Source organism: Pan troglodytes, chromosome 3, assembly GCF_028858775.2.
Source record: "Pan troglodytes isolate AG18354 chromosome 3, NHGRI_mPanTro3-v2.0_pri, whole genome shotgun sequence".
NCBI classification, from domain to species: domain Eukaryota; kingdom Metazoa; phylum Chordata; class Mammalia; order Primates; family Hominidae; genus Pan; species Pan troglodytes.
The window spans coordinates 37767463-37778938 of NC_072401.2; the positions used below are offsets into that span (position 1 = coordinate 37767463).

Sequence of the window (11476 nt, forward strand, 5' to 3'; positions counted from 1 at the left end):
TCTGAGCTCTGGAGAGAGGCAATGTTATCACATATGACCATGTGAACACATATTACCATTCTAAACTCCACTTTTGTGTTTCAGGCTTATGGCTGGCTACATGAGGACACAGGACCAGAATCTGACCCAGTAGTCATCGTGAGATTTCTAGGAATGACAGACATGAGCTCTGACCTTAGGACTCTCCTTCTAAGTGTTTGTGAACAATTGGCAGTTAACTACCGGTGTCTGGTTCAAAGCTACCCTAAGAAGATCCATGACCTCTGTGACTTATTTATAAATCTTTTGAATGAGTCTTCACTGCAGAGACCTCTAGTCATAATATTCGATGCACTAGAGCAGCTCTCAGAGAATGATGATGCCAGGAAGCTTTGGTGGCTCCCAGCTCACCTGCCCCGCTTTGTCCGGATAGTCCTTTCCACGCTGCCCAACAAACATGGGATCTTGCAGAAACTAAGGTGCCTTATCCATGAAGAAGACAACTACATCGAGCTGATTCCCCGAGACAGGAAGATGTGCAGCCAGGTCCTCAAACACCAGCTGCTGCGCGTCAAAAGGAAGGTCACATCAGGCCAGCAGATTTATGTGAACAACGCATTATCCAAGTGCACACTGCCAATGTTTGTGAACCTGACCTTCAGGGAGGTGAGACACTGGAGATCTCACAAAGACGTCGATGAATCCTCCCTCTCTGTCACCGTTCATGAAAGTATAGAGCAGTTATTCTGGTCCTTGGAGAAGAAGTGTGGTCAGAAACTGGTCTCTAGGGCTCTTGGTTACATCACCATGGCCAAAATGGGCCTGAGTGAAATGGAACTGGAGGATGTGTTAGCCCTAGACAACAGTGTAATGAGTGAGCTCAAAGAAAACACCAGACCCAGCAATCCCCTGAGAGTACCTTACTTGTACATTGCAAGGCTCAAGGAGGGTCTCAGTGGATACCTAATAGAAAGACATGTGAAAAATGTCACACTCCTAGTCTGGGCCAACAGACACCTGCAGCTCATAGCCCAGAAGCTATATCTGCAGGATGACAATGACCTGCGTGAAATGCACACCATCCTAGCAGATTATTTTCTGGGGGTTTGGTCAGGGGGCAGGAGGAAAGCCTTCTGCCTCGAGGACCCCTACTTGAATGGCTGCCTTGACTTGGAGAACAGAAGTTTGCTGGAGGAAGAAAAGCACTTCATGGAACAGGCTTCCTTTGACAGGCAGGCTCCAGACCAGCCCTGGGTTTTCCAGTGTAATCCCCTGGAACCTGACATCTTTTTCGTCAATCATCGGAAAATGTCTGAGCTGTTGTACCACTTGACGAGGTGTGGAAAAACCGATGACCTGCTTTACGGCATCATCATGAACTTCAGCTGGCTTTATACCATGATCAAAATTGGCCAGTTTGACAAAGTGCTTTCAGACATTGAGCTGGCTTACAACTACTCGCAAGAGAAGGAGCTGAAGTTCCTGGCCAACACCCTCCGCAGCATCAAAAACAAGGTCATTGCATTTCCCGGCTCCCTTTCAGCAGAGCTTCAGCAAAGACTGCTGCCTGTTGTAAGCTCCCTGCCCAAACTTAGACATCTTCTTTTAGAGTGTGATAAAGATGGGCCCAAATATTGCTCCATTGTACCACTGCATTCATCCATGGATGTGACATATAGCCCAGAGCGTCTTCCCTTATCATCCAGTCACCTGCATGTCACAGAGATCCTGCCTACCTGTAACCCCAGCACTGTCCTCACAGCTTTAGAAAATGGTTCCATCAGCACCTGGGATGTAGAGACTCGACAGCTACTCAGGCAAATCACCACAGCCCAGTCTGTCATCCTGGGCATGAAACTCACCAGTGATGAAAAGTACCTTGTGGTGGCTACAACAAATAACACCTTGTTGATTTATGACAATGTCAATTCTTGTCTCCTGTCTGAAGTAGAAATCAAGGGGACCAAGCATGGAAGCAGCGCCACCTACATCAATGGATTTACACTGTCCGCCAACCACGCCCTTGCATGGCTCGAAGCCAGCAAAGATGTCACTGTCATCGATCTGCTGTACGGATGGCCGCTTTACCAGTTCCACTGCTGGTATGAAGTGACGTGCGTCCAGTGCTCCCTGGATGGTCTGTATGCTTTCTGCGGCCAATACCTGAACACAACCACCATATTTCATTTAGGGAGTGGAGAAAAGTTATGTACAGTGACATCAGAATTTTCAGGTGGATTTGTGAAGTTTCTTCTTATCTTGGACACAGCTCAGGAAATGGTCATGGTAGACAGTGAAGGAAGTCTTTCTGTTTGGAATACTGAGGACATTTCCAGCCCCCAGCTGACTGATGACTTTGATTGCCGAAGAGAAGACAGTGAGGTGGTCAGCATTGAGCTTTCAGAAGACCAAAGTGCAGTTCTGATCTGTAAAGCCCTCAGCATTGAGCTCTTAGATACTGGTCTGTGGAAGGTGGCTGAAAAGTTCAGAGCCAAGCACAACGAACGCTTTATATCTGCCGTGCTGTCTAAAAATGGAGATTGTATCATCGCCACCATGGAAAATACCTCAGCTGTGTTTTTTTGGAGGCGGGACACAGGACAGTGTATGGCAAGCTTGCAGGAAATCTCAGGTTCCATTGTTAAGTTAGTGAAATCCAGTCACCACAATATGCTACTGTCTTTATCAACCAGTGGTGTTCTTTCCATTTGGGACATAGATATAATCACAGCTATGTCCAACATAGATAAGACTGGAAAACCCATCCAAAGTCTGTTGTTGCCTGCTAGAGGGGAAATCATTTACTCCCTGGATGGATCCGATTGTGTTCATAAGTGGAACTTCAGCAGTGGCTTCATCGAAGCAGTATTCAAGCATGAAGGAATAGTTGAACACTGTGTGTTAACATCCACTGGAGATATAATGGTGACATCAGATGACAAAAGCAGCCAGTATGTCTGGCACACCAGCAGTGGTGAAAACCTTTTTCGAATTAACGGGCAGAGAATATCTCAGCTGCTGATTACACACAATGACCAGTTTGTGGTCTCGCTCTGTGAGGAAAATGCCTCCAGGGTTTGGAGGCTCGCCACAGGCCACAGGGTCTGCAACATTCTGACCACTTTGCAGAATGCCTTTATTACCTCCGCAAATACCTTCGTGGTGGGAATGACTAAAAGCAAAGTGTTAGCAGTCAGTCTTTGGACAGGAAGTATCACCAAGAAATTTTGCTGTGAAGATGGGACCACCATCGTGAATTTTAAATTAATCCCTGACTGTCCTGATATCATCGTGTTTATCACATCGGCCGAGACTGTGAACATCTGGAGTCTGACAGATGAAGTGATCTGTCGGCGCGTGCAACTTCCAAACAACTTCTTGAAAAATCTGGAGGACTTTGAAATTTCTCCCAATGGAAAGCTAGGCATTATATCCAGGGGAGATGAAAACATCAATGTGCTAGATTTATACAGTGGTAAATTGCGGGTGGTTCACGCCTCTGGGATCATCTGGCGGCAGAGGTTGTCTCGGGATGGTCGCTACCTGGTATACATTTGTTTCCGAAATGGGGAGGAGGAGGATGAAAATGGTGCAATATTCAGTTTAATTGTAATGAGACTGGCAGATGGCAAAAATATCGGTGCTTGTTCCCTTTACAAAACACCAACTTTCCTTGCACTCTCCCAGAGGCACCTGAACATCATTGTGGGCTTTGATGATGGGAGTATAGGGATCTACACGGTAGTAGACCGTGTAGATGCTGCACTGAAAATCAAAATTGCCACTTCAAATAGCAGACAAATTTTCAACAATGCAACACACACCTCCAGGCCAAAGTGTAACAGTTATTGTTTTAAAATATCTGTGGATTGCTTATGGAGAGAGTCCACTGAGGTCTTTGCAAGAGACAGCCCCATCACAGTTAGTGACTCTACTGAGTCCAATGAAGCAACACCCTCCAAGAAACACAACTCTTGTTATGAGCGGGTATGCTCGGCCCTAGAAGCCAGGGGCCACAGCTATGGCCCTGATAACTGACAAAATGTTTTCCAGCTAAGCAGAAATATGTGATCCACGTACAGAAGGGAAAAAAATGTGCCCCAAATGATAAACTATTCATTTATTAAAAGGCAGGAGCGATGCTGGAATTCCAGTGTTTTATTAAGATGTTCATGAAATGGACAAATAGGTTAGTCTTGGGTGTGGTCTTTTTGTCAAAGTGTATCCAGAATGTCAGCATTTCTAGTAGTAGTATTTAAATGGTTACTTCATCTGAAAGGCAGAGGCTAAAAGTTTTTAAATTAGCTGTGTGGTGAGGCAGCATAATACATCCCACTGGTTAAGAAGAGAGACGCTAGAGTTATATACAGATCATTTGGATGGGAATTAGTTCTACAAAAATCAGCTGAAATCATGAAGACAAAGAGCTGCTTGACTTCAAATGATTGTGTGATAAGTAAACACAGCCTTAATCTCTCTTTACATTTTACAGTCCTGACAACTGTGTACACCTAGTCTGCAGTGAACGGTCTAAAGGTGCAAAATATGTAACAAAAATACCCAAGTGTATTCCCAGTTTCCCGAGAGATATGACCTGAAACATGAGACTGTGGACTGGACTGGGACAAGAACTAACTACCACTATCATAGGGCTACTGAACATGGAGAGTCAGTCTTTATTAAAAGACAGTTGCAACAATTGCATGCGAGGGTTTCTGTATAACAGAATATATGATTTTTAAACTATTTCCTGGGTTGCAAAAGAACACATTTAATAAGAAACAACAATCTTTTCGCATCTTTTTGAAATGCATATTTGTGCTGGGTGTAAAGAAGATTACAGGAAGGGCATTACAAATCTGGTCAAAACACCTGTCCATTTCCATCATTGTACTAACAGAAATCTGTACTATTTGGTCAGTTGTATGGAAGCATAAATATTCCCTAAATTCCTGCAGTTAGTCTTCATAGAAAGCAAGCTTTCTCAACATGCCATCTCTGAGATACTGATGACGTTTGCCTTACTCACATTCCTTCTCTTTCCTGTGTAAAATGCAGATAGATGACCAAATACTCTGGGATAAACTGAATATGCCTGTCTTTGTGCTAAAATATTCCATAAATCTTAAGGGTGTCCAAAAGTTCTTTATTGTCCTTGTTTGTAATCACTTTCTTACTTCTACACACCATCTGTATGCTTCTTTATCTGTTACTCTTCCTGATTGAGGACTCTTCTGAGCCTTTTATAGTCCTATCCATTTCAAAGCAGAAGCTGTGGAATGGTATTAAATATTTTTTAAAATTAATTCACCTGTTTAAAAGAAAACATTGCATCTCAAAAGGTGAAGATGATTGTTCTTTCTTCCATATCCTCCTTACGGCATGTCCTTGGATAACTTTTCAAAAGGTATCCACACTTTTGGTTGAGTTTAGTTTTCTTAGAAAGTAGAGAAGTAACACTTTACTAGAATAATGAACAAGGAATTGATTTGCTCTAGGCCCAGCTCTGCCATAAACTCATTGTGTATTCCTAGACAGGTCTTTAACTTCATCAGTGTGTTGTTTTTGTGAAGTGCAAAATAAAGATAGTGATAGTTTCTGCTGTAGCCCTCATAGGGACATTGGGAAGCAGTATAAGAAAAACTTCAGCAACATCATGATTATTGATGCTAATAGGAAAAATAAATTCATGTAACCCATAGAGAATCCAGGTCAATTGTATTTCCCCTTGGAAAGCAGTTTAACATGTAAGCGTTCAAAGATGTGATTCAGATAAAAATACCCAGGTCCATAGTGAAAGATGTTTTTCAGTATGTTACTTATGGTTTAGCTACTAGCCAGGGAGGTGGTAGCCCAGAGACGGCAAACCACATACAGATCACCTGGAGTTGATTATATGAGTCTATGCTTTTGAGCTCTTTAGGCAACACATTCTCATTCCTGTCATTATCAGTTGAACCTCCATGCCACACATTTCTAAGAATTAAATGCCTAGATGGATTAAATGTAGTATGTGAATGTTCTATGTAAAAGCCAATAGAGTATACAAGTGACTTGAATGATTTTTCCTAACTTGTTTGCAACTGATAGCTCATATTGAATGTTTTTATGTAAACTTTGTATCGTTGGGAAGAATTACCCAATCAGAGATTTATATTTTCATAAATGTTACATTTAGTTAAATTTTGTTACAGAGTTGTTACACTAGAAAATTATTTCAGTCTTCAAACAATATACAGTCTTGTGTATGTATTATTTGTATGAATAAAAGATAAACTACTTAGATTGGCGTGCTGTTTTTCTCCCTCATTTTTGGCAGATGTGATTAGAGACCTTCAGTAATAATAATAACTGTTCATGCTTACTGCTTATGTTGCACCAGGCACTGTACTTGGAGCTTTGCATGTACTAAGCCATTTAAACTTCACAACAGCCCTGTGAAGTAGGTACTGTTAGCATTCCAAATGTATAGGTAAAGAAACCTAGAAACAGGGGTCCAGGGAGAATAGCTGAACAAGATTTCAGTGCACTCTCAGTGTCTTTTTCCTTAACTTTCTCAAAGTACATCAAAACAGAGCATTTAGTATCTAGTAGGCACTTAGAGATCAATAATGACCTGCAAGGTGTTTTCTAACTTGCAGGTGGGAGACTGGGCTAGCTCTGAAGATCACTGAAATTTGCTGCAAACTCTCAGGTTTTTCAGGTATACAGAAATAGTTGATGAATTCATTAATAGAAGGATGGGGAGGAAAGAGAAGAAGGATGATGACTGAGGAGTTGTCTCTCTCATAAATTCCCTTTGCGCGAACGAGCAGGACCAAGGGGAGCCTTCCCACATGCCCTTTCTTCCATCTCTTGCCTCTTGGATCTGAGAATCCACACACGCACCAAAAAATATTTTTAAAAAACAGAAACAGAGGAGTATTGGTGAGCTTAAGTGATGATACATAGGAAATAATCTGAAAGCTAGTATCTAGTTGTCATGAAATAATTGTTCTCAGAGAAACTTTAATGTGTTACGAAAATAAATTATTCTGGTTTATTGCCTGCATCACATGGCTGAGACTAACGTGTTCAAAATTTACCACCACTGAAAACAATTCCATTACTTACAAAGGGTAATATCTTTAGGTTGAAAAGGCTAAACCCCTCTCCTTTTAGTTCTCAAAGAAAATGTAAGGAAGTTAATAAATATTTGCAAAAAAGCATTTCAAATAAATAGAGTTTGTTTAAATATCTTCTTTCCTAGAGTCAAGAACACAACAGTCAACACTGTATGCTTGCTATGCCCAAGGCATTATGCTAGATCCTGGAATGATTTGAAAAGTCACGCATGACTCCTGCCATCCAGAACCCTACAGTCTAGAAGAGACACAGCTAAACCAGATGAGACTGATTTCAAAGTTAGTAAGAGTGAGAGCCAGGTGCTGAGGATCCACTACAGAGGAGCAATTAACGCTACCTGAATATCGAAAAGGTTGACCCAGAGGAGATAGAGCTGAGGCTAGAAGAATAATTAGGACTTAGCTGTCAATGTCAGAGAGACATTTCAGGTAAAGGAAGCTGCATGAGCAAAAATGGGCATTGAAGCATATTTCAGGCGACTTCAAATGCTGTTGGGATTTTAGACTTTATTCAGTAGTCAATAGTGTCACTGAAAGCCAGGGGCCCAGCCTAGGTCCTGTTGCTCACTACACAGAAAGCCAATCACTAAGGCAATGCGTATTGTCAGGGAACAAGGCTTTATTATGGGTGATATCAGCCAGAGACAGGAGACAAGACTCAAATCTGAATCTCCCCTGGCTAAAGTTGGGGTTTATATGGGGGGAGAAAACAGGCAGGGCAAGGAAGAGGAGTTGCTCAATAGGCAGCAGGTGTCTAGCATCTCACTGTAACCTCCTATAGGAAAACAGGAATTAGGGAGGGTTAAGGAAGAGGAATTGGTCAACAGGCAGCAGGTGTAAGTTTCTCAAGCTTCAGTGCTATGGGCATTTGGCTTGTTGGAAAATTGCGCTGGTTTCAACAGGGAGCTGGGAAAAAAAGTTTTGGGGAAGGGCAGTTACTTTGTCAGATGGCTTTCAGATGGAAGAGATCAGAAGCTGGGAGACCAGTAAAGACCATGGCCATGATCTCAGTTAGAAAGTGTTAGAACCTGATCTTAGAACCTGCTTAGAGTAGGGGCAATTCAAGATGTATTTCAGGGCTTAATGGATAGAGGTGTTTGATGAAGGGGAGGGAAAACTCAAATAATTCCAGTTCCAATTGGAATTGAGTAGATAGAATTACAAATGTAAAGTGAACAGGGGATGAAAGCGGGGGAAAATCACAAAACAAACTTGGACCTAGAGAGTTTAAAAGTAAGACATCCATCTAGCCCATTAGAAATAGTCTATCTATCCCATGGAGAAAACTCAAATAAAAACCCACTCAGTTCTTTCTTTCTCAGTAAGGAGATTGCAATGGATTGCAAGGAGCCCTTACTGCAATGCCTAATATGGTGTGGGGAGTTTTTTGGGCTATAACATAAACGGATACCATAATGTTTTTAATGTTGTTTGTTTTTTACAACTCTTTCACAAATTTGGAACCATGTTGATAAATCCACTCAAAAAAATTAGCTTTCCTATCTTTCATGACTCATTGGCTGGGAACAATTTACATGTCAGTGAAAACATGGGCACACCTAAAAAATGAAGTGAATCATGGTGTTTTCACCGTGGTGTGCATCAAGAAACCATAGGTTTTTCTTCCATATGTTTTACAAGGGCCCCTCAGATCTCAATTTGGCATTCCAAGAGATCTGCGAGAAGTACAGATTACACGTTGTATGGACACATGGAGGGTTCAGTTTCAGTGTATCAACATGACAGATTACATAAAACTGGTAATCTAGGGATACAAATAAAAGCAGCACCTCTAGTTTTATAGAATGCCAGCCCTTACTATTTAATAGATGAGGGGAACTTCGCCAGCTACTTGTGCATATTTCAGAGCAACGGTTCGCAAACTGGAGTAGGTACCACTTGCTAAAACACAGATTTCTTCACCCTCCCTCCCCAACTATTTCTGAATCAATATGTCTGGGGTGGGTCCCAAGAATTTGCATTTTTACTACATTCTCTCAGATTATGCCGATGCTATTAGTCTAGGAACTGCACTTTAAAATCTAAGGCAGGCTGGGGTGCGCGGTGGCTCAGCTTGCAATTCCACACTTTGGGAGGCCGAGGCGAGCGGATTGCTTAACCTCAGGAGTTCAAGACCAGCCTGGGCAAGTTAAGGAGAGCCCACCCTCACCCTAGTCTCCACAAAAATAATAATAATAATAATAATAATACAAAAATTAGCCGAGCATGGTAGCATGAGCCTGTAGTCCCAGGCACTACAGAGGCTGAGGTGGGAGGATCCCTTGATCCCCAGAGGAGGAGGTTGCAGTAAGCTGAGATCGCATCACACTCCAGCCTGTGTGCAACAGCCAGACCCTGTCTCAAATAATAATAAATAAATAAATAAAATGAAACCCAATACAAATACCAACTCCTTTTTGGACAGATAACCTACTTGATAAATGTATCAATATCCTGTAGACAATTAAGTGTCGACTATAAGTTGGACATGAGTGCCGTTCATTGTGACAAAGGATGTAAAACCACATATAACTTCCTGCAAAAATCTACCACTTTACAGCGTGCAATCCCAGCACTGCAAAATTAGAAGAATTCAAAAAATGGAGTCTTCAAATTTTCAAAAGCCTGGCAAATATCATGTGAATGGGGCTGGAATCATTAAAGTAGATACATTGAAAACCCAAGGACACTATGTCCATCCTTAGATAATACTCTGTCCAGATGCCTCTCCAATATCCTATTTTATTCTCTTGCTGGATGAGTTGAAAAGAAGAGAGAAGAGAGAAGAGGGTAAGCTAGGTGGCGCAGTTGCTTAACACTTTTTTTTGGCAAGCCCAGCATTCGCTTTGGAGCACAGGTGAAAAGAATGTCCAGTCCTTAAGCAGAGTCAGTTCTCCACCCGCCTTAGGTATATGGATTGTAACAGCTACGAATGTGGAACTCAGTAGATTGGATGCAGTCTTGTGGCCAATGTCCTAAGACCTCAGGAAAAGAAAGGGATGGTGGGGGAGTGGGTGAGGAGGGGACAGGGAACCAGGAGTTCATTGAACTCCCACTGGGGCCTTTAGGGTGCAGGCGAGTGTGTGCAACTTCCCTGGTTTTTATCGTGGTGGTGGCGCCCCCGCTGTTTCTAGGTCCATGTAGCTCATACAGGGCTGGCCATGGAACTCACAGCAGGTCTAGGCGGCGAATGCCAGAAATAAGGAGGAAACTGAAAAATGCCAAGTTCTCGGGGTTTGGGAGTACACAACTATTTGCCAGCGGGTGCATTTGTTTTGTGTATCCCCGTACTCCAGTCCCTTGATCATAGGAAGCTCCCTTCTCTCCAGCGCAACATTGGAGTAAGCACCACGGAGTTTCCCGTGATGGCAGGCGGTTGGCGCGGTCGTTTGTGCTCAGAGGCCAACAAGCGCGTGGATTTTCTGCTTCAGTGCGCCCGGGACTGCCACCCCGGCCCCGGGGATGTCGGACATCGTACTCCAGGGTTTCGAGCCCTAGCCCCGCCGCATCCTCGGGGCGTGCAGGTAAAGGGTTACGCGTGTCGGGAAGGCTCACCCGCAGCCCGGGCCACGTGACGCGCGGGCCCAATGACAGCGCTGGGGCGGCCGCTGCGAGCTCGGCGGGCTCAGGGCAGCGCGGAGCCGCTAGCGTTTCCCGGCGCGGCTGCCCGAGGCCGGCGAAGCCATGGGCGCCGGGACCCCGCCGCCGCCGCCGCCGCCGTCTGGCCCCAGGTAGGGACAATCCCCCGCCCCGCGCGCGCAAAGAGGGCTTTAGTCCTGCGGAACTTGGCTTTGGGGCGAGCTTTCCCCCACTTCTCTGCGAGTCGCCTACTTTTAAGTTTAATTTCTTGATTTGCTTTTGCCCTGAAAAAAAAGAAAATTAGAGACGCAATTCAAAGTTTGATGACTTCGGGAAAAGTCACGTAATTCAACAAAGGGGCTCTAAAAGAGGCAAAACTCGGGTGGGGGGAGGCGGACTTTTACAGATTCTCAAAACCAAAGACCAAGGCGTTTGTAAAGCTTGGCGTTTAATTGGTTGTGTGAAACATTTTTGCTTTTAAATCCCTAACTAATGAACTTTCAACGGTGCATGCGAACTTGAAAAAACTGCAAGAGATTTTACCTTAGATCTGTGCCCTCCTCCCCCATTTTAAGTATGTTTTTTAATAAAAAGGAAATGGAATGTGACCTCTGCTGTTTCTTTGAAATGCCCTTGGGTCCCGGTATTTGCCCCCCAGGGGTGCTGGCGGCCTGGGCAGTGGGTAGGGGTGGGGGAAGAGGTCAGGGTGCCAGGAGGCCTCACGTAGTGAAAAGAGGGTGCCAGGTGCAAACAGTTAAATAGTCACAAACTGTTTGCTAAATATTTAATAATTA

General features: G+C 43.6%; 2 protein-coding genes across 4 annotated transcripts in view; both read left to right on the forward strand.

Annotated features, from left to right (window-relative positions):
- Positions 1-6264, forward strand: part of NWD2 (NACHT and WD repeat domain containing 2) — a 204289-nt gene extending 198025 nt beyond the window's left edge. For all 3 annotated transcript variants that reach the window (XM_001137884.6, XM_009447496.5, XM_054683752.1), the window contains one exon: positions 85-6264. In XM_001137884.6, coding sequence (XP_001137884.1) covers positions 85-4017 — 3933 coding nt within the window. In that variant the 3' untranslated portion in view covers positions 4018-6264. The remainder of the gene's footprint in view (positions 1-84) is intronic.
- A 4453-nt stretch (positions 6265-10717) lies between these two features.
- The window catches only part of C4H4orf19 (chromosome 4 C4orf19 homolog), a 142252-nt gene continuing 141493 nt past the window's right edge, over positions 10718-11476 (forward strand). Inside the window, exon 1 of the mRNA XM_001135649.6 lies at positions 10718-10834. The gene's annotated coding sequence lies outside the window, so the exon portion shown is untranslated. The remainder of the gene's footprint in view (positions 10835-11476) is intronic.